Genomic DNA, 24,568 nt, shown 5'->3' on the forward strand with positions numbered 1-24,568 from the left:
TTTGTTTTACCGAAAGACACTTTAAAAAAAAAAAATTAAATTGATTTGTGCCATTAGATAAAATATATACTGTTAACATTACTTGATCCTTTCAGTTTTTTTTTTTTTGCACAACATTTATTGCACGGATGCTGCCAACACAGTATGTCTAAGGGTTGGGATCATTCTCCATAACAATGCATGCAACTGCTGTGACCGCTGCGTTAGGTAAAGTAATCTGCAAAGCATTTTCTGGCTCTGCTTAGCAACCACAATTCAATGGGTTGCCTCAAAGCCCTTGGGGTGTTACTATTGCTATTCATAAAATAACAATGGGCTCAACAGAATAATGGCACTAATAATACTGAGAACATTGGTAATGGTAATATTCCCTGTGCTGTGGATTATTGTTTGTATCTGGGCCCCCCATTACAGCTGAGCAGTAAATTGGATATAATACAGTTAAGGTTTAGGTTTATTAACACCAAAATAATTCCAAAATGAAATCAAACTAAATAGTTATGTGAGCTAAGGTGTGGTAATATGAACAGCAACACTCGGCACAGCCTTGGCCTGTAAATTACCAATACATTAAAAATAAACAACAACAATGATTAAGAAAAACAAATAAGCTGTGAGAGGAGACGGTGCAACAGGCTTACCTATGTTTTGCAGGTAGGAGTGAAACTTAGTTTTCACTGCAAATCCACCTTGTCTTGTCTTTCTCTCCATTCACAAATAACTGCTAGTAAATATATAACAAATTGTTAAACAAATAATCAATTATTGTTTAATTAGCTGGAATAGAAAAAAAAAGGATCCCTCTGGGCCGAATGATATAGATTTGCATACAGACTATCTAAAGACAGTCTTTTTTAGTCTTAAAAATCAAGAATAACTTGCCGATGAGTTGCTAAGGGTTTAGACAGGTAAAACTGCCTAAGAAATTACAGGCTCCAATATATTTCAAATTAGTTTACAACACAAAAAGAAGATTTTAAAGATTAAGTTAATGACTCTGTTTTCGGTTAATTTACTATTCGTCTTGCAAATTAAAGCTTTTCTGATCAAAGGAATACATTTCCATTTAACTGAGGACTGCAACATCTGCCTTGAAAGTTTACTTCTGTCCAATTGTTAAATTTGTATTGTGGTTAAATTAACTTTTATTATGTGGAATAATGAATTGGCTGTACTCCTGGATGTAAACCGTCTGCATTGAGAAATGTTTTTTTATTTACAATGGTTATCTATTAAAAGCTCAAGCCCCTGCTATCATGAGCTTCATATTGACTTCTATATGACTGGTGTGTGATTGTTGCTATCATTCACGTGTCCCCAGTAGTGGAGTTGTAATGATGGGATTGCTAGTTTTAGATTAAAGGTTATTTACTGATGTGAATGAACCTGCTTTATGTATGGAATCTCACAAAATTCCACTGCCATACTCTGTTTGGTCCTGCCAAAGTGATGACCACTTCTTTATAATTCCTGGACTCTGCAGCTTCTTAGTTATCAGCTACCACAAAAGGGATGCAAAAAATAATCCACTAAGGTTAGAAAGTTAGAAAATACTTACAATGTCTATAATCATCCTATAAATGGAAAGCAGAAGTATTTTTCATAATACAGCATAAACTCTTAAATTCCAAGTCACAATATAGACTAGCTCCCTCTCTTATGAGATAGGAGGGCAGTGCAAATCTGCCAGATATTTATTTGTAGATTCGCTTTGTTATCTCATGCCTCACCATGGTTCACCATACAGTAACATTTTAAAACATCAACTTAGGTGTAATATATTGCTTCATAACTAGTTTTAACCTAGAATCTAAGTGTTTGACTCTGCGCTATATTATGTTCTTTTAGTTTCTGTAATTAGTTTTTCATTTATTAACTCCAAAGAACCTAAACAACATCAGTTGATTTGAGTCTTTAATTATTAAAAAACAAAGTAAAAAACAAAGCAAATGCGGGATGAAGCGTGATGCCCATGTCTTCTGCAGCCAGACAGTAAGCAGTCAGTTTCAGAACAGTACCACTCAGCACCAGGCACTCAGCTTCCAGTACTGTTTGGAAGAATACAGACAGATTTGTCGAAGGTAAACATGACTTAACTGAGCACAGGAATAAGTAAACAGGGAAGGCTCTATAATGACAAATATACAGATGTTTTGTAGTATCTAAATGTCAAAATGTTATTTTCTAGGTTGCAGGAAACTACATATTTTTTATTAAAACAATTCTCTAGAAGGGCATGTCGCCAGACCCCCAGGAAGCAGTGTCTCACTTTGCTCTCTCACTGAGCCGCTCGCTTAACACCCTGCCAAGAGCTGCTCACTTGCTTAATGCAACAAAAGTGCACCTATTTTCATCTCTCAAATGTTAGAGTGTATGTTAACTTATGAATTATAGCTTGACTAGCTTGACTAGCTTGACTTGCCTCTGTCCCATACATAGGTCAAATCATATTCATGAAAATTAAAAGTAAAAACTATTGCATATACAGGGCTGACCCTTTATTAAAACAGTTTTTCCTTCTTTTAAGGAATGTTCGATGTTTCATCACAATTACAGAAATAATTCACTCAACTGTCCTTTTGAGCTTACTGGGTAGATTTCAGTGAAATAACAGATTATAAAATATAATGTTGTTGTATAAAGTTTTTTCCATACATAGAATGTCTTTAGTAGAATATATGGCAACTCGGGTTTATGTCTTGCTGTGCGAAGTCGGCAGTCTTCCCTGGGGATTCCAAAGGGAGCGTCGCATTGGCTCTGGCGTTCACGTGGGCTAGGGAGGCAAAACCGGCAGGAACTATTTCTCCTCATTGCACTACAGCGAACCCTGTCCAGTGAGCTCAGGTTGACACCTACAGGGCTGGCCTTTGCACTCCAAAGGCCGGTCACTCACTGACATCCACCCTGGGTGTAAAAGCTGGCTCGGTTGTGTGATCGGAAGACGCCCACTGAACATTCAGTTCTCCTGAGCTGTGTGGAGAATCGCTGCGGTGAAGGGAAAAAATAATTGGACATTCTAAATTGGGGAGAAAATCGGGGGTAAAATAATTAGGCACACTAAATTTACAAAATCCATCCATTCTCAATAATTGCTTTATTCTTTTACAGGGTTGAGGTGAGCTGGAGCCTAACCTGGCAAACACAGGGTACAAGGTGGACCCACACCCTGGATGGGACAACTGTCCATCACAGGACACCACACACTGAGAGCAATTTAGAGTGACCAATCAACTTAAACAGCATGTCTTTGGACTGTGGGAGGAAACTGGAGTACCCAGAGAAAACCCATGTGAACACTGGTGAGAACATGCAAACTCCACACAGGCAGACCCCCTAGGCTAGATTTGAACCCATGCTGCTGGTGCTGTGAGGCATCAGTGCTAACCATTACACCACTGTGTCACCCAAATTTAAAAAATAATAATAATAAAATGTTTTTCATTTCCTTCCAAAGCTCATATCCTCCAGAGCCTTTTGAGTCTAGTTAAAATGCAGTTGTAAATTATTTTATTTGAACTAGGTTAAAATAAACATTTGGAGACCAAGTTGTTTGCAATTCTTAGAGTAAACATGTATTTTGTACTGTATCATTAATATAATTGTCCTTTACTGTATGTGATTAACAGAAAATATCTGAAGTGTTTTCTTCGAAAACAAGTTTGCAGTGTCATAAATGTATTCAGGCTTTGTAAATGGCAATATTACTATTTCGCTATTTATGTAATAGTGATTCCAGATCAACTTTCAAATTATCACATCTAATTTAGGAGCAAGTGGCATATGTATGTTATGTGGTGTAACAGGAAGAATATCTTTTTTTAACCGGAAGCATTTCATACTGCTTGTATTTGTATCCAGGAAAATGTTGCTGTCTCAGTTTCTGTTTGTCATGTGTCCACTTGTCACACAAAAATACCTTTTTTTCATATTCAAGAAAAATGGAAGCTTTGGTTTTCCTGAATATTATGTTGTATAAGAGGTGTATTATTGTCTGTTTACTTCCAAGAAGTGATGACATTCTAGAAGTGATGACATTCATTTAGAAACAAATAAATTATTGTATTAGCCAAGTACTATCTGTGCTTTATTATATAAAATGTAAACATTTATGCAGACAAAATAAATACATTTAAAATTGTTTAATCAAGAAAACTCTGGATCTTTTAGAACCACTAAATATGAAAAAACTGATACTGTGTGTGAACCAAAATTAATGTGTTTTTTTTTTTTTTTTTAAAGCTGTTTAAGAATATGTTGAGAATCAGGGTTAATTCACATCAAAATCTAAGATTCCATGAACATGTAACCATTTTAGCAATTCTTGCTTTCAATGTCTATTTTTATTTACATATGTTTAAAGGTTTAGAATGTATTGCTGCTGTTGGTTTCTAAAGCTTTTTGGCCACTAAAAAGGTGGCAGGAACCATGCTTAAATGGAAACTATTGTTGCTTTAGTGTAATCTGGTGACAGCAGTGGAAGCTTGTCATCACTCTGATCTGCAGACACATAGACAAATAAATAACATTGCTGAGGGAAGAACAAAACAGACAGTGATGTCAATAGTGAATGGTCAGTCAAAGACCATTTGTTTATCAAAGAAAAGCAACGTAGATGATGCATGTTTTTTTTTTCTAGTAGCCTAGGCTGGATTTAAACTCACTTCCATAATTTCTGAATTTTCAATCATGTACTGACAAAAAAAAAGAAAATAGTGAAAGGGAAATTAACCAACTCACTACCCGGGTCAGGACAGTGTCGTGCAGGTCGGGTACACAATTTCACACTGCTTTTGATAAAGGGTTGACCTCTGTGACAGATGCAAGTAAATGATCTGTGTATCAGTGCCCCGGAAGCAGCTTGATACAGACTCTTCCATTTAAGCTTCTCTGGATTGAACTGTCGGCCCAAATGTTGATTAGAGCAAATGTTTCTTCATTCAAGCTGCAATCTGGCTCATGATGTGTCTCAACCAACAACAATATGGCTAAACAGAAAAAACAAAAACATACCTTGAGGAAGTGAAACCTTCACGCAGGCATGGCTGCTTGTTATTTCGTCTGCCATCATGAATTTTGTCTCGCTCAACCCAGATCAAAGCGTGTTTACCCACATCCTGAGATGGGTCGCTGGGACACGGGTTAACCCAGGTACGATCCAGGTACGTGATTTCACACTACACGAGATTGGGACACGTGTAGGAGTGCCAGTGTGAAAGGGGCTTTAGAAAAATGGGTTTCAATTCAGTGTGCTGTAATTTAAAGAAAAACAAAACATAAAAGTCTTACTAGTCGGTGTCATTTCACTTGATTTCATAACTAAACCATTTTAAATACTAAGTGAATGATAACACAGAAACGTTTGTGTTACCAATGCTGCAGTAAGGTGGTGTTTACCAAGAAGTCTAAATGAGTTTCACACAGCAGCTGTCTGGCCCTGTGCTCTGAGGTTACCACAGGAAGCTGGCCTGGATACTAGGCCAAATCCTGGAACTTTCAATAGTCTGTAAGAGTACTGATTTAGTTTTCATCTGATGTAAGCACCAGACAAAGATTCTTCTTCTTGCTGCTGTGAGACACACTGCATCAGCCAAGTCAAACTAACACACTGAATACAGTAACAGAAAAGCCTTGGATCCTAATAAGTTTATATACAGCATGTTAGGATTTCTTTCTTTCTCTCTTTCTTTCTTTTTGTATACAGCACTAATAAAGAAACCAATGCCAGGCTTAATCACACAAATGATAAAGTTGCCAAATCAGATAATTTTCTGGCACATTCTTAAGGGAATGCACCCATGAGGAAAATGGCTAACTCTGTATGACATCACTCCCATATTGAGGTAACCGGTTATGCAATATACAGTAACAGTGAGTAAGAGTTCAAAAGTCATTTAACCTGTCCACGTGCATCCAAGGAAAAGGCTATGCACAAATAAAGTTAGCAGGTAGTATATACCATCATTGCTTTTTTGGCATGTTGCAAGTACCTAATGTTGTCAAATAGGACATTGTTATAGAACTGCAAGGTGATGCATCATCAGTCACCCAACAAAATAATTATCAAGGTCCTTAGATAACAGCTTTATTTTTTTTATTAAATTAATTATCCTGTATTGTTTTCTTTGTCAAGACCATTGCTTGTCAATAAAGCTACAACAAGGTATGATCCCGCTGTATATTCTGTAAAACTATTACATAGTCACATTTTCTTCAATGGGCATCACCGTTTTGCAAAATCATTTATCCTAATGTTACCAAATACAATCAATGTTAATGCATTCCTTGCCTGGATAATGTTAAATACTAAAGCACAGCATAATTACCTGGTAAGCAGGTCAAATACATTACTGGCATGTTGCTTATTTTATTTGGTTTAGTTCTTCTTAGGCTTATCAATCAGCAGAAGAAATATGAAATAGGGACCAATCTGCCACATATCATCCTTTTAATGCATGACTTTGAATTCCAGTTAAATCATTTTGGACGTTAGTGGTAAGCTATTTAGATTTCAAAGCTTTTACTTCTGGTACCACACTCTGAAGTCCAACCAAAATAATAAAAAAAAAAACCAACTGGCTATGTAGTTTTAAGAAAGGTTAATATATAACCATACAGTTGCAATGCAAATACCTCATCAGACAGCTATGGTACTGTGTGACTTTGTGGTTAGTTTCTTTCTCTTTCTTTTTCTTTTTTTTTTTTTTTTTTTAACATTTTCCAGTAAAATATTTTGTTAAAGTACAAATGTAAAGTGCAGATTATGAATAACATAAATACATTGCTTTACATACATTTTAAATAACCTAATTAACCTAATTAGGTACCTAATTTATGTACTGAATTCACTGAGAAAGGCATTTGTCAAAGAAAAAAACTTGTTGTTATTATAGCTTGCACACTGACACCACCTTAAATATATATTTTCCACAAAATAAATGTTTTTAAAGCCTAGAATTTTCATTTAGGAGAAAGTATTACATTAATATATCCCTGGCCATTAACAGAGAGCGTATCCATTACTTTATCCAGAAAATTATTTAATATAAGTGAGATAAAAGGAGTTAAAGATCAATTTGGCTCCACCTTGTGGTCCAAATAACACGGACCAGATTTACCAAGAAATCACATATTATATTAATACATATATATATATATATATATATATATATATATATATATATATATATAGATAGACTAGAGATAGACACAGATGTGTGTTTGTGTTTATGAAATCAAAATCTAACTATGTCACAATAGGAAGCAAGGTCTGTGAAACCAGCTGAGAGCATTATTTACCTACCACAGAAAACAATACAAATTGCATTTATGAGTAAATGCTTTGATTAATCTGGCACTATGTGCTGGAATAGCTTTCGTCATTCAATGCTTTTTGTTTTACATTTTAGTTAAATAATATTGGAATCACGAGTTACAAAAATAATTCCTTTAACATAAGTATCGCCTAATAGCTTATTAACCTGTTAATTTCGTTTAAATATATAGCTGTAAAAAAATATCAAAAATAGGTTTATTATAGAAAAAATATATTCTATATTAATATGTAATTATAAATAAGTGGTATAATCTAGAATATTAAAAAAGTTAATCTTTATCAAATAGGGAATGGTATGTTAGTAGTTCGAAAGATAATAGTGAAAATATGTCTTATATTGAAGAATGAAAAAAAAAGTATAAAATGAAAAAACTGTAAATAAGAGTATAAGATAATAAATTAACTGTATATTTACAGTAGTTAAAAAACCATATAAGTATGATGCAATAATTTTAATAAGTGATAAAATAGAATGTATTAATGATATAGCATGCTTTGACACGTGTATCCAATTTAATTAAGGAAGAATTAATAACATGGTTAAAATTTTAGTATACCGTAGCAATTTAAAAATATTAAAAAATATAGTATTTGTTTAGCATAGTAAAGGAAATAAAAAGTTATAATATTACCAATATATGAATATATATAATAAAGAACTTAAAACTATTTGTTAACATTCATTTATCACGGTAGAAACCATTTTTCAGGGGCTGTGGTAACCTTACAACTACAGTACGACAAATATATAGCTGTAATATCGGTTGGGTTTAGACTGTGTTATTCTTTAGTTTAATATGTCACTGTGTGCAGTGGCATGATGTAATAAAGCAGTATAATACTGGAATGATAAGTGATGTACTTCAATTAGGAATTATTGGTAAATATTATCTTATAAATATTATAAATTAACATATATTTTACAGTTGTGAGCAAGCTTTTTGTTTGGTGAATTTGACAGTTTATACATTTTTAAGGATAGAATTCACATCATTTTGTTATTAATACAGTCCAAAATGTAGTTAGCATTAGTGGAAACGTTGCTGTAAATTGTCCTTCCCTTTACAAGAACACCGAAAGCAGACAACACATAAAGCCACATTTTAAGTAATGGAAACTAATTGTAAAACCAGAAAAACACAGTGCTGACATACTGATTACTTGGCCAAACTGTCTATGATGTAGGCCTACAGTACAGACTATTTTAGAAAGGCTTCAGCAGGCTGCTGAGAACATCCAGACATGAAAATATTAACTAAGACAGGAATTGTTGTTTTTGACTCTTGCTTCTCATTGCTCATGTTGTTTCAAATACATACCTACTAGTAACAAGTACTGGATTATTTTGGTTTGTATTTGTACAAAACTATTTTAATTTTAGTAAAATATGAGGGTTAGTACCAGGTAAACTGCTTAAAATGTGCTTCTATTATTTTTTAACGCTCCATTACCAGCTTGTGATGGGGAACTCCCTGTCTATATGAATATGTTTGGACCTGGCAGGAAGGGGGTTAAATTTCTGCCTGCCAGAAAAACATGTGAGAATGTGGCTGGAGCTCTAATTGAATAATTATTGATTAATTGGGCTCCAGCCACAGGGGATAAAAGCCAGGGGAGAGGCCCTGGCTGGGTGTGTTCTTTTGTTTGGGAGTTTGCTTTTGTCTTTTAAAAAGAAAGGAATGTCTTGCTTAAAGACCTGGAATTTGACCATTTATTCTTGTAAATTCATTTTGGATTATTTATTTTTGAACCTCTTTCTGTTGGCCCTTGTGCCTGTTTATTTGATTATTTAGTTTAATAAAGAACTGTATTTTTGCCTTTACTCTGTCTCTGAGCCTCAATCCACTCGCCAGCCTGTCACACAGCCATAAAAATATTGTACTTGAACACCGTTTATTTTTATTTTTATCACAGTATAATTTACAACAGTTCTACATTTATAATATATGCATACAAATGTTTTCTAATACTCTGTCTTAGCACCTGAGAATGTTCTGCATATTCCAGGAAAGCAATTTAAACTCAGCCAATCTCAAAGTCACACAACAAATTTTTAGCCCTATATTGCAATAGTGTCATTTTAAAATAAAGCAAATTATACTTATTATTCTAATAAAATACATAACACTGTGCAACCAAGGCAATCCAGAATAGCACTGATTCAGTGTGATAAGTCTGCAAAGTGAAACTGTCTGGAACTGGAAGAACAGGTGACCATTCATAATTTATTACAGTCTCCAACTGCTTAAAGGGAAACTGGAATTAAGCCTGTTATCCAGAAAGGGTATCTACTTTGAGACAGTTCCTTGTCTTGGATGCACAAGTATTTGCCTTCTAAACACAAGACTGAAACAGACCTGTAGTAGGTAGGTGCTTATTTTATACAGACAGCCCATGCAAGCAAATATGTGGGCTACATATTGCATGGTTTTCAAATTTGGCCAAAGCTACAGTGTTACCTCAAAACACTAATTAATATACTATGTTACAGGCCTAAAGCAGCACAAGTTCATTGGATAGTTCTTCAGTTTCTCCAGTGCTGTAACCAGTGACAATCTCAGTATCTGTTTGAAGCACTAACAGAACCAGGTCAAGAGCCCTTCGCCAGGCTTCTGCTTTTACTGCAACATCATCATAAACATCCATTTCTCCACTCTTCTCTGATGTAGTTTCACTGTAACTACAGTTTAACAGGTAGGATGTTAACACTGGAGGTAGACACACACCACCACCCATGTTTTCCAAGCATTGATTAATGGCTGTCCAAGTTTCAAGTTGTGTAATGCACATTGCAATGATACACATCAGAGTAGCAAGGCATTCTTTCCATCCACCAGACATGAGCTGAAGGATATACTCTATACTAACAGTCTCTGACATCAGTGGTGAACTAGAGGTGGCCAGAGTTTTATTATTATCACGATTATACATTTTGATATGGTCTTCTTTTATGAGCTTTGAATATAATGGAGTCAGAGCATTTCCCCCCCCCCCCCCCTACAGGAAATACCTTCTTCTCTTTAACGGCATGCTTCAGACAGTGTGCGCAAGTCCAGAACTTATCCCCCACTGCCTGAAGCTTATAGGCCACTGAACTTGTAATTGTTACCAGGGATGTTGTGTTGCTAGTTATACTTATTGCAACTTTGTTTGCAGACTCTGCTTTTGTTCCACTGTGTGTACTCCAAAGACTCACACACGCTCCACTACCTACACAATACTCATTAACTTGCGTTAAATAGGTCACCAGTATAGCACCTGCGGTTTCAGAAAAAAAAATTCAAAACATTATGTTTCACCCACTGGACTATTAGGATGTTATGTTTAAAACATGTTTCCATTAATCTAGGAGACACCATTCCCATCACTAAAACCAAGTTTACCTTTAAACTCAACAGCAATGTGAGCGCATCATTTGCCCACTCATCCTCCAAACTACTTCCCCATAAATCCCGGCTTTCAGTTATGTTTTTAATATTTGAAGGTATGTTGAGCTCCAAATGTTGATATTTTTTGCTTAGATCTCCATTTATAAGTGCCACACGTAGATCTTGATCTTTAAAGTGATTTGCTAATGTGGCCTGCTCAATAGATACAAGAGTGACAAAACCTGGAGTCACACATGATTGTTCTGCACATAAGCGAGGAAGAACTTGTCACAAACCTGCTGAAATCAAAGGAAGGACTGGTTCTATGACTGTAGTTGCTCTTTCTAGTACTTTCGTCTTGAAGCCTGTAGGCCTCTACCACTGAATCCATTCCATATAAACATCCATGACTTAAACCCACTGCCAGGTGTGCAATATTAACACATCCATGGTGGTCTGTTGATAATGTTACTTGCTGCAAAATACTTGACAGCAATTGCTCATCATTACTATTAATAGCGTCTTTACTATTAAAATGTCTGCTGTGGGTCAGTTTTGGCTTCGTTTAAGTGGTTCTCTCGCCACTGCTGGATCTTGTAGATAATGACTGAATGACAACTTTCAACTGCAATCCCAAACACTCATCTTTGACTGCTGTTGACTGTGACAGTGTAGGAAGTGAATAAATTGATTTTGTAATTCTCTGGAGTTGCCCCTGCTTGTGGGTGTGTGTCAAATGATTGGGTGAACTTGTTAAACATAAATGTGCTTGTTTTCCTCGGTTAAAATCCATTTTACTGACAATGTCTTACACAGGTACAGTGCATCCTTTGCAGGACTCAATGCACGATTCCAGCCCTGCTGACATCACTGACACTATCACAGGTATAGGGATGCCTTGATGAAGGCATTCCAGAATAGCTGCATGCCAAGCCCCAGCAAGAAACATGAGACTGGTTGTTCATTTCTTTGTTCATTTCAAACATTGTGATGTGCCTGGTCTGTTTAATTGAGCAGTTGTTCCACAGCAGTGCTTAAGCCCAAGTTTTCCAAAAGCCAAAAAGATGAAGAATTGAGACCGGCTTCATAGTTGCTCTGATCAATGACAAACTTGAAGGATTTAGTTGGACCCAGAAACTTTCTTCCTCCTGCTGCCAACAGTGTCACATGTTGCAATCCAATATGTCTCCCTTTGTTGAGCACTTTACACCCAGATTCTGGGATCTACAAAAATGTAGAAATAAAAATTAACATGGTGACCCCCTCTAAACTAAAGATCTTTTTTTTTTTTTTTTTTTGTACATAAACTGCTAACCATTAAGCCACAAGGGCCAAAGGCAAAATAAACAACTACTATGACCTTGTTTATTGCATACTTTGTACTAAACAGACCAATCCTGGATCCAGGCTCTGATCTTGATTCTGTGAGGTATGCACTACAAGGATCAGTGCTGATCCTGAGCTCAGTTTCAGCTCAAAATCTGATCCTTGCTTCAGACCAAGATCAGACTGGGATCAGCGCTTCATTGAACGTTTCATAAATGAAGAAATTAAATGTTTTAGTTTTGAACAAAGGAATACACAAAATAATGTAATTCCTCCATTTAGAACTCAGCTCTGACTTCAATCTGATCCTGCTTTATTGTTGATGGCTGCGAATTAAACTAATAAAACTATAATATATATTAAACAACGGAGATGTTTGACATACACCATCATAAAGGAAACTATTTTTACAATTGCTAAAGTAATCTTAAGCATACTGTATTTAGATAATTGATCGACACAACGGTAAAACTTTCGACACAACGGTAAAATTTTCAAATATTTGCAGGATTTCACAAAAATATTTCCCTCAGATTATTACATGAAAACTGAGATACTTTAAGGTTTTACAAAATATTAACATTATCTAACTAAGCAGGTGCGTTTAAAAGTAGCCATAAATACTATATTACGAAAATATCGCTGTATAAAAAACGCTCAGACAGTTGTATAATACAGTAGACCTGATTGAGTGACGAATCCTCATAACTAAATATTATTAAACACGTTCTGTGTGTTGACAAAGTCTTACTGCCGTTATCATTTTATCGATTACAATTAAATAATAATCGTTGTTTTTTTTGTTTTGTTTTGGTCAGTTCACTTTTTTTCTTAATGAGCTTACCTTCTCTGACAGCCTCACCTCCCACTGTCGGCTATATTTTTCTAGTGGCAGCTCACAATGTATTGATAATTTACCCTGAACCGATACTGTAGCTAGCTGTTCGTGTGTTTGGTGGCTAACTTACCACTGTAAGGAATACAGCATTGTGAGTGTATCCATCAGAAAATACACACGACCGTTAACGGTAACATTTATTATAAACTTTTTAGAAAAAAAAAAAAAAAAAAAAAAAAAAACAGATATTAACGTATTCAATCTGTTAATAGAAGATGATGTTTTAATTATAAATGTAGCAGTTGCTTCTAATAGGTACCAGTATGGACGGGGTTTAAAAAAAAAAAAAGTATGGACAGGATTTATGTCGTTTTAAATTAAATGTATACTTGATATTCTGACATACAGAATCTTTAAACGCTGCTGCACAAATATTCGCTTCTCATTGGTCAGTTTCCCTAGTTACCGTATGCGCCGCGACATAATCAGATCAAACAATTAGATTAGTGGAGCCTTCTCAAGATCCGGCTCCAGTGAGCCTAGATCAGATCCTATTTTTTTTTTTTTTTTATCTTGTTAGTACAACCGCCCCCCTGGTCGTGGTTCTGAAGTGGATTTGTAAACATGTATAGCTTTTGTATTTGTATAACTAAACAGGCTAAAGTACCGTTTGTGTTGTAAACATTTCATTATCCAAAACTAAATTACAAAATGGCTTGGCATACAAAGTTGCAAAATTGGTGGTTCGGGTTGTAGTGATTTTTTACATAAGCGCTGGTAGGGAACATGCTAACATTACACAGGAAATTACCAACGTTAATGATGTTACAGGCATAAAATACTGGAGAGTGCGTTTAAGAAATTTAAATAATACTAATACAAAAATCCAAAAGAAAAATCATCTTAAATATATCTACTGGTGTCACTCTGATCAGCAGAAGGACAGTCCTCTCCCTCTACACAAACCTGATCATGTGCTGCCGTTTGAACAAAATAGCCCGACAACTTGAAAATGTATGTTTTTTAAACTGTAACGTAGGATGTACTAACTTGAAAGTTGACTGTGCGCGATTTAGTTAATATTACTTTAAATGAATTGACACAAACCTCCTTGTTACAAGCGATATTCTCCATGTCTAATATTTACATAAAGAAAGCAGATGAGTTCACTGAGATCATCTGTGCAGAATCTGACCAGTTTACCCAATGCTCTTCTAAGAATGGTCTCCGTGAACCCACACGTTGGCTAAACTGCACCCACCTCTCAGCAGAAGCCGCCACACATGCGCGCGGAATCCTTCTCTCGGCGGTAATTCGATCGCTTGTTGCTAAGAAACAGATAAAAGCCAAATGCAACCGAACTACCAACAGTAAACTAAACCTACTAAGACTTTGATTGGACTCGGCAGCTAAACTGAAATTGCAATTGGTTGGCGTCAGTGGCAGTTATTCTTGATTAGTTTCAATATACCTAGCATGGTAGTGTGTATTTGTGTTTATGTTCAGTTAAATTGGTTGCTTGTGAGTTTGCTTCACAAACCTGCAGTGTAAAGGGACACGGTATTTTTTTTTGAATAATTTATAATGGTAAGTATATCAAATTAGTTTGTTAAATATGCTTAACCACGTGTGTATTACATAGTCTAATTTCAAAAATAGTTCATAAGTAAACTAAGATGGTGTCTTTTATTTTTTATTTTTTTGCAACCTTTAACGGTTAATTCTTTTCAAGGTCTGGTGTGCGTCTTTGCACAGATTAGTTTATCCTTTTTTTTAATTTATTGACTACTTTATCGTGACATTTTACACGTTTGGATATACGGCAATTGTTCTTGTTCCTGTGTAATTACGGATTTAAGCTTACGTTGTGCTGTATCGGAAGCCTACAGTATGAAATTGTCCTAGTGGGGTTGCAGGTGGTCTCTACTCATACTGAATCCAGTACTTTGTGGTAGTCAACAAACGGCTGGACACCACAGTGTAGTCTTCCCCTTGTTTGTTTAAGCCATAATAATGTTATTAATGCTGCATGCTGATTGGACAATCAGTGGTTCTAAGTAGTTTGTCTTGCGGGACACAGTTTACAATATTGCCCTAAGTTTAAGGTACTTGTGCAATGGTCCTTACCTATAGTATGCCTAAACCAAATGAAACTGGTGGACAGGAATAACGTAATAAATGCAATGAAGGACATAAATATTCCTAATTATCTTAGGATAATTATCTATTATAAATATATATATATATAATATCATCTATCTAATACTATTCATATATAACTTTATATATCATATATATGATTCTGAAAACGTCACAAAGTATGTAGTACATATTTTCTAGAACTGTTAGACTAATGCGTAGTCCGCCTAAATATCAAATCCTTATGTATTTTAGGTTATACCATAAAATAATAGTTGCCTTAGGCTAATAGCTACAGAAAACCTGCTTTTGGACCTAACCAGCGGAGAAAACCAGGTACCGGTAATAAACCAGAGCTGGCGGAAGAGCAGAAGCAAGAAATCAGGGAAGCGTTTGACTTGTTTGATACGGATGGGTCTGGCACCATTGATGTTAAAGAATTGAAGGTCATTTATTCATATATTTTTAAAGTCATTGAATTGTTGTTTGATTGAAAGTGGGTGGCATTTAACCATGCCATTAAAATTGTGATTGTGCACTATTTAGGTAGTGTAAATAGGGTAAAACATATTTAACTTAAACATAAGATCGATAAACAAAATGTGTTGTCTCTGACACAGGTTGCCATGCGTGCATTAGGGTTTGAACCGAAAAAAGAAGAAATAAAGAAGATGATTGCTGATGTTGATAAGGAAGGATCTGGAACAATTGATTTTAATGACTTTTTATCTATGATGACACAGAAAATGGTGAGATCATTCAATTGTGATTGCAGTGCATTTTAATGTTTATAAAAGCAGCTTCTTCAACGTGAGGTTGGCTCTCCCTCAAGAGCTCATATAGCATGGCTACATTATAAGTAATCGAAGACTAATAGGGTTAGAAACTAACTACATTGTGGTACTAATCCTAATGACTACAGGTCTGCAATTTTTGAAAAATAACTTGTTGTCCAAGGGACAAAAATGCTAGAAAATCTACTAGGCCGCCTTAAAAATCTAACAGGGTTCTCCCCAGGACATTTTAGCCGGGCACGCTGCCCGGCTGGTTAGGTGGTGCCACTCGTGTCATTGCATTATTGCACAGGTGTAAATTGGACCTCCAGCAGCCTCAGTCCTTCGCACTGGCGGTTTCTTTTTTATAACGTTGAAACGCATTGAATGTGTCTACCCACTCCATTCACGCAGTTGTAACGTTTCTAACCAATCGCGTTGGTTGGTGTGGGTGGGATATCGTCTTAGACACTGCAGCTTGTGGAAGGCTAAAATGACTGCTAAGATAACTGCTTTTTTAATATATATATATATATATATATATATATATATAATAAAATATTTTTTAAATAAAAATTTATCTCCTTCACTCGTACTTTATTGGTTTGGCTTTTGTCTCCGTTTAATACTTTACGCAAAAAATCTTTCGCTTTTTCCTTGTCATGCTATGTCACTGATCTAATCTCTCCGCAAATAACCTCGTGACTTTACATACATGACCAACTCTTTGTATTTAAAAAAAAAAAAAAAAAAAAAATGAAACAAATAACATTTGAGAACCCAAAAGTAAAATTTGTAAGAGTGAAAGGGGAACTAAAGAAATAGAAATTGAAAGGCTAACTTCGAAATAAAAAGTTGGAATATTAATCTGAGATACAAAAGTGTTAATAAATGTACCTTTTAATAAATGTTTTTTTTTTTTTTTTTTTTGATTTGTTTGCCTAATTATTTAACGTAATATATGGTAAACACTTTGTTCTGTTGAAAGTGTTAATGGCTGCTATGGTCTACTACCCAGATGTAGAAAATTCCTGTGAACCCTGTCTACTTGCCAAATAAGTAGAATATAACTTGTAGGATTTTAGTTTAATTTAACAGCGAACACAATCGATCAATTAGTGATTAACAGGGGCGGATCTAGCCTTGTAGCTTGACTGGTTCACTACGTTCTTCAAGATACACCAAAGGTTCCCTGTGACCCCACCTCGCCTCAACAAATGTATTAAATAGTTTAACACTAGAAGCACAACAGTCTTTCTGACAGATGTATTCAAAACACTGTAAATGGTATAACGAAAGGAGTAGTCGGTTGTAGTACTTTTTTATTTTATTTTTTATATGTATTGAATACGCCACAAACATCAACCAAACAACCAAAGTGCATATATTTATACACACACTTTTTATTTTACAAATCAAAACATTTTACAAATGTGCACAGCTCAAGTTATAAAGTTTTTTTTTTTTTTTTTTTTTTTGTCAATAGGGTATTCCTTTACCTTGAGTCTAAGGCTGTTCACAATCAAGACATATAATGCTCTTCTCCATGCTGCTGCCTTTCTGCACAAGGCACAGCTGTCCGAAGTTTTGTTTTTATTGCACTTGCCAACCTGGCATTGGTGTCTCTCAACGGGGTTGCCAGCTTCAGCTGTGGGTACACACTTGACAGTCTCCCTCTGTTCCAAATGCTAATAGACTGACTAAAGCAGTGCAGCTGGCAAGCAGGTGCCATCCTTCAAAAGGCTGATTGAAAACAACAGACTGTCTTTCAGTCAGTCAGAGAGTTGGGCAGAGAGTAGAGACTAATCTGATTACATCTGAACACATAGCGGACTGGTAAATAAAAATAATAAAGTAGAATGCCGTTCTGTATAATCAAAATACAATGTGACTGCTCCCGGGGCTTTTAGGTATAATGTAATATATCTTGTTTGTTCTGCACTCCCGCGTTTCATGCTTTGTGAGAATTTAATACATACGGACAGAAAGGTATATGAACTCACAGCCCCATATGTGTTACACAATTTAAGTTAATATACTAGTACAACTATGTTTTTTCCCACTCTTTCTCTCGAAGCTGAATTCAACTGCTGATGTACAGGTGTTTCTAGTTTGCATCACCGACCATTGACGTTCCTGCTGCTTTATCGAATTCTGATTTTTTTCTTGCGCTTTGTGATGGTGGTCCACTATCAAATGCGCTCTATAAAATACATATTGATTTGAAAATAGACATTCTTTCAGTTTTGTAACTGCTGAACCCCCTGTTTTTTACCTGTCAAGTTTCTCTGCATTTATTTATTTATTTATTTATTTATTTATTTTACTGTTTGTACCAAAATGCATGCAATATTTTTTCAGTAGGCTCCATCAAATTCTGCAAAGACATTTTTTTTTTTTTTTTGTTAATTTCTATTATATACATTTTTTTTAAAGTGTACCACATTTTTACAGCTATTTTTCGTCATCTGCCATCTTGTCCCATGATTGCTAACTGGAACACTGCTGCAGCAGGATGATCCTGGCTTCATACCCTGGTGGCTTTTTTGTTTTGTTTTGGGGGGCATCATTCTTTACCTGCACTACTCTATCACTGAAATATAAATACATTAATGAATACATAAACACATTGCCGTGAGATATACAGTCTGTATTTTGTTTTAAAATTACAATACTGTACATCTTGTATATAAGCATTTCATTTCTGTGATTATAAACAATTGTCAGTCTTTATGTTCTGATATTTTCACAAACTGATGAACTGTTCATGTCCGATAAATAACTAATATCGTTTCTGTTTAAATCTAGTAAAAAGTAGTCCTTATGTGATGTTCCTGAGTCAGAATCAACAACAGCTGTTGGGGTCCCAAAAATATTAGGCTTACATTTTTTCCTTAAGTGAACACTTACACTTATTTTTTATTTTATTATTGTTGTTAAAAAAAAAAAAAAAAAAAGATGCAATAAACATTCATGCACATTCCCAGATACACTGATTGGGATTCTGCATCTGCATCCCCAGATTTCGAGCCTCAATAGTCTCTGGATAATACTGTTGACGGCATACTTCACATAGCATATCACTGCCTTAGTAATGGACCTATCTGTAGAACTGTCGGAGATAACCGACAGATATTTAGCAGAGCCATTTTGGTTAACTGGGCTGGACGCTGGGTTCTCGCAATAGCTTGTGTACACTCCTGAGCCTGTTTGGAATTTCTATAGGTTTTCCCCACATTTTAATCCTTTTGCCTCATCCAGGTTACTCATCCATTCAAAATCTGAATACGATTGTGGATGCTTTGCAAGGACGTGAGCTGTTCTAAAAAGCACTTTCAGCTTTAAAATCAGAGGTGTTTATGGGGTGAAGTAATTGTTACGTTTTGATGTGCCTTGTTTGGCAGTCTTCATCAGTTTCACACAGTTCTAATAATTACTTGACTTTTCATGTGCTTTATAAGCAACTATCTTAAAGGCAGATGACCCAGACACAAATGTGCCACTGGCTTTTGTCATACTGGACACAAACCTTGCAGCATATCTTATTTTTTGAAGGTGGGGACTTGCTGCACCAAATGTAAACTTTCGGTATTATAAACTCTACTTTTTAGACAACGAAACATATATAAAAACAAAAAATAGCTCAAGTGAATAGCCATTTCCTTGAATTACGTTTCTTTGGAACAGACCATATGAAATTCTTCTAATATTTTACACTATATCTTGTAATACAAATACGTTGGTAAGACATAGTTAAGCAATCATCCCTTAAATCTATATAGTTAAATATTAATATTTTAAACTCATTAGAGATTGACCAAATAATTGTTTTGTTCAAGCAACTGGGCTTTTTCAAAAAAGTAGTACGTAATTTAACAATTTTTATACTGTTTTGATGTATAAAAAGTACATTTTGTTTATACCAAAAGTTCACAGTTAAACCACGGCGATGAATGAATTAATAGTGGAAATAATCACACGGACAAAATTCAATGAAATGCTGATGCATTTGCACGTGAGGTTTCAGTTCTGAGTGACTGTTTTGTTAGCATTATGAATGTTTGTTCACAACTACTACACCGTTAAATGTACTTGCATTTTTTAAACACAAGCCTGTGAATGTGAGAGTATATCTGTAGACTTTCTTTTTTTTTTTTTTTTTTTTTTAAATGTAAAGCTCTCGCCCACAGAACTATGGAGACACAGACATCAACTAGTCCTCATCTGTTTTAATTCACATAGGGCGAGCATTAGTTTCTAACCTTTGTTCAACAGGAACCTTTCTTTTTGTTCTAAATTAATAGGTGGTGTGGAATTGCTATAGTATAAATTGCTCAGAATATTTTAGCCAATCGGAGTGCACGTTTTGCCTTCTGTATTCCACAACCCAACACAGAGAAACCCTATTCATGATGTCACCTGCTTTTAGGTCCATTCAAAACAGTGACATCACAATGGTCATGTACTCTGCCACTTAACTCTTCATCAACCTTTCCCTTCTTTTTCAGTAAAACTGACAGTGGACTAAATAAACGTTGGTAATGATTAGAAAACAAATATAGCTGGATTTTTTACTTCTATATTAATAATGGTGTATAAGCCCACACTGTATATAAATGTATATTTAGGCCTAACTTTGAAGTATAAAATGTATGATTTTTTTTTTTTATAGTGACTTGATGTACTTGTCATTTTAAAACACACTTTTTGTTTTCTCAGAGTGAAAAGGACACCAAAGAAGAAATTTTAAAAGCCTTTAGGTTGTTTGATGATGATGGAACTGGCAAAATATCTTTCAAGAACCTTAAGAGAGTAGCTAAAGAACTTGGTGAAAATCTGACTGATGAAGAACTCCAGGTAAGCAGCTTAATTTAAATTCTGAATTGCATCCTTTGTGTGCTAAAAAAGATTGAAACGTGTCCTACTTTTATGCTGTGGGAACTGCAAATATGTCCACTAGGAGCATTTTACATAAGCTTCCAATCAGGAGTCAAAGTTGGTTGTGATCCCTGTTTTGAACTGAAACATTGTCACCAATTGGTTATTGTAGGGATCTGTCACTATCTGTCTGTACAGAAAGCACGAGGGAGGGTTTATGTATGAAGCCATTACAAATAGTCTTTTAGCTGCACCAGCCAGTCAGTGCTCAGAATATCCTCTACATAAACCACTTTGATATCTCCAAAGTGGCTAGGCTGTAAAAGGTAATGGGGTAAGCCCTGTTTATCTTTTAGATTAGTTATGTTTCTGTAAACAAAATAACAGATTGTTATGAAATCATCCTGAAATGTGTGGTGTAGTGTTTCTATTAAATACAGTTACATTGAATGGAGATTTTGGTGACTGTTTATCTTGCCTTAATTTTTTTTTACTGTGTCATTTTAGATGCAAGATGCATAAATATGTTTTGGCAACATATATTAGGAATAGGCCTAAAAGACAACTAAATTGCATCAACTGAGACAGTCAGGAAAACTTAATGCATAAAGTGTTATTGTAATATTGTTGCCCGTGCTTCTGCTGTTAATTACATGTGAATGAAATGCACATTATAGTATTATGATTACAGTAGTGCAAGCATTTTTTTATTTTTTTTTTATTTTTTTAAGATCGGGGTGGGGGGGGGGGGGGTAACTGTAATAAAGGGCATAACATTTTACATTCTATTTGCATTATTTGTATGTATGGTGTGTAGCAACACCATAGTGGAAATACCACATGCAGTGTTTTATTAGATCGTCTCCATTGACATGAAATGATCAGATACAGTTTAAGTGAGAGGAAAATATTCCATTCCCACCCTTTGCTAATCTCTACTCCAGTGAGAGGCCTGATCTTCGTGGTGCTGTGGGTGCTGCACATGAACTTTACAGAGTCCGATCACACCACAAATTCATGATGCTTAGTACATGAATGCTAAGTTTAGATACAAGTTTTATTCTGGAAACCTGTCAAGCACAGTGTCCAGAATACCTAGTTATGAGAAAACTCAGCCAATTTGTTTTTCATAATGGGTGATATTTATCAGGCATGAAGAAAAGGGTAAATCATTTTTAATCCCACAATTAATTGAGCTATTACCTTATATATTTTTATTAACAGGAAATGATTGATGAAGCCGACCGGGATGGAGATGGTGAGATTAATGAGCAAGAGTTTTTAAGAATCATGAAGAAAACAAGTCTGTATTGAAAATAAATTGTGTAACAGCAGAGGATTTCTTTCTTTTTCTACAGTGGTATTGTATGTTTCAAGAAGTAGGATGTTATGCACTTATATATGTATAACATACCATAAGTAAACAATTTGTAGTTTAACTTGTGTCATAGAAGTTTGTGCCTATTTTAACTTGCACTATGATTTTTCTTTTTGACATGTGTACTATTGTTTGTTTCTTCCATATGGAAATTTACATATTTTTTCTAAATACCAAAATATGTATGATATTGTATGAAGCACTGAATCAACATTTTGCAACTGTTTATAAATTAAATGTTTTATTGCAGAATATGCATGCTTTTAATAATTTATATTATATCCAGGTTTATACAATTCTTGACTCCAATTGAATATAAACAAGAAGGATACATTAGTTAGGGTGGCTCTGATATTTTATTTGTTTAATTGATTCTCTCAATTCTACCTGTGCTGCTGTTTATATTGATTTATGGTACATAATGTACTGGAACTGCCATTTTAGAGTTTCAGTATGGAGGTGGTTCAATGTGCTGAAGGGGGTTTTATTGTGGGGGTCTTGACATTTTGCTTCCCACCCCTGATTTTGTACTGTGAATCCCATAAGCATGATGAACATATAATAAAAGTAGTACCTTGCTAAAGTACCAATTCTAGGCTGTCAGCCCACCTGGTTATGAACCGTTTCCTCTTTATTTTGTTTTGCTGCCTGCCTCTTCTCTTCCTGTGACGTTTGAGGTCCAAACCTTCCTATTCTAGACTTTAGTAAACAATTTTTCAACTTTTGTCTGTGTCTTTTTTTTTTTTTTTTTATATGAATCTACAATGCATTTCATAGTCTGGCCACAAAGTTGAGGACAGTACAGATTGACCATAAATGCTTGGTACCAGACACATGCATGATTTGTGTATTTGGTAATGTACAACATAGTTTAAACATACTTCCTTTTCTCTACAATGTACAACAGAATACTCCGTTAATGCTGTGGTTATTTCACTTGCAGTATAAGGATGACCATAGACAACCTACTTACCCCTCGGGCTTGTGGGCGGCAATCCTTATTTGTGGGCTAACTACAGTACTTCAGGGAATGTTCATGTTGTATCTTCTATTTATTCCAAATAATTGCTGATCCTGATGTCATTTGAACTTTCATTGATTAAATTGTGTAAGATTTTATGTACAGTGTTTGGTATGCCTTTCAGATCAATAGATATTTTTTTTTTCAGTAATTGTCACTTTTATTCATAAGCTATTCTCTATGACTAGTAAGTAGTAGTCACTGTAATACAAAAGGGTGAACTGCTGATATGAAAACTAATTATTTTTGAGTGTGCTCAATGTTAACATTGCCTTAGGAATTCCAGTGAAGTTATTTATTTCCATCCCTTTTTCACTTTTGCCTGTTTTGGAATGATATACATGCAACAGTAGGGTTGGTCTATTGCAAGGGGTAAGCAACAAATAGAAGTGCTGTGGATTTATGTGGATTAACTGTTTTGGCAACCTAAAAACAAATTAAGTAAAAGTCTGACCAGTAAGGCACTCTCCCCCTATTTTTTAATCTTAAGTAAAGCTGAATTATAATTTTTCAGCTAATTAAAGTCCTGTGATGTACTATATGTAATCAAATGTTTTAGTAGCACCTGTAAGGAGAGTCAGAGTACTATCTATAGTGAGCACAAACGATACTAAATTCTACATGAAATCTTACTTGAGATTATTGGAAAGGATTTAAGGTGTTCTACAAGTCAAATCAGAAACCATAATCAAAATGTTTTTAATAGTTATATGATTGGTATTGTTGTGCTTAATTGACAACTACAAATTGTCGTTTGTTTTGAAATAAAGCTTACTATATATAGTTTTGCATAGTAATCCTTTGTCTAACAAATATCAGCTCAGGAACCACTTCTCTCCATAGTTATAGTTTAAATGAGTATGCAGTTGAACATCTAATTGCTATCAAGAAATTCACCACTAGAGGGTTTTTAATATAGTTGAGCTACTTGAGGTTACTGATGCAGTGTTAAGCTGTAGGTGGAAGTGAGAGTATGTCTAAAAGATGAGTAAGTTAAGTATACATTTTCAGCGTTAGTAGAAACTACTTGTTGCAAACTTTTAATTTCTGTCACATTCTCAAGGATTAAGCTAAAACAAGTTCCTTGACGAATGTTTGAGTTCTTAGTATGAGAATTAACCTTAATGAAACAAAAAAAATGTTCTAATATTCATAATTACAGATTATTAAAGTCTGATTTTGAGAGAAGTAATGAATAGTTACATGGGTATGTGTGTGTGTGTGTGTGTGTGTGTGTGTGTGTGTATATATATATATATATATATATATATATATATATATATATATATATATATACACACACACACACACACATACACACAGTGCCTTGCAAAAGTTATTCAGACCCCTGACCAATTCTCTCATATTACCGAATTACAAATGGTACAAAGAAATTTCGTTCTGTTTGATATTTTATTTTTAAACACTGAAACTCAGAACCAATTATTGTAAGGTGACACTGGTTTTATGTTGGGAAATATTTTTAAGAAAAATAAAAAACTGAAATATCCTGC

The 24,568-nt window shown here is 34.9% G+C and overlaps 1 protein-coding gene and 1 pseudogene across 1 annotated transcript; one reads left to right on the plus strand and one right to left on the minus strand.

Annotated features, from left to right (window-relative positions):
* Positions 1 to 9,751: 9,751 nt before the first annotated feature.
* LOC121325768 lies at positions 9,752 to 13,999 on the minus strand (annotated as a pseudogene).
* Positions 14,000 to 14,328: 329 nt separating this feature from the next.
* On the plus strand, positions 14,329 to 23,648 carry LOC121323690 (caltractin). The gene is made up of 5 exons (XM_041264886.1): positions 14,329 to 14,452; positions 15,289 to 15,450; positions 15,625 to 15,753; positions 20,497 to 20,634; positions 21,880 to 23,648. Exons 1-5 carry the CDS (start codon positions 14,450 to 14,452, stop codon positions 21,967 to 21,969), a joined length of 522 nt encoding a protein of 173 aa, XP_041120820.1. The 5' UTR covers positions 14,329 to 14,449; the 3' UTR covers positions 21,970 to 23,648.
* The last annotated feature ends 920 nt before the right edge of the window (positions 23,649 to 24,568 follow it).

Source organism: Polyodon spathula, chromosome 1 (assembly GCF_017654505.1).
Source record: "Polyodon spathula isolate WHYD16114869_AA chromosome 1, ASM1765450v1, whole genome shotgun sequence".
NCBI classification, from domain to species: Eukaryota; Metazoa; Chordata; class Actinopteri; order Acipenseriformes; family Polyodontidae; genus Polyodon; species Polyodon spathula.

What these genes read in the sequence shown, in the direction of transcription:
- LOC121323690 (XM_041264886.1), top strand. An exon ending in CTATGATGACACAGAAAATG is followed by an intron (nt 15,754 to 20,496) that starts GTGAGATCATTC and finishes TTGTTTTCTCAG; the next exon opens with AGTGAAAAGGACACCAAAGA. An exon ending in TGACTGATGAAGAACTCCAG is followed by an intron (nt 20,635 to 21,879) that starts GTAAGCAGCTTA and finishes TTTTATTAACAG; the next exon opens with GAAATGATTGATGAAGCCGA.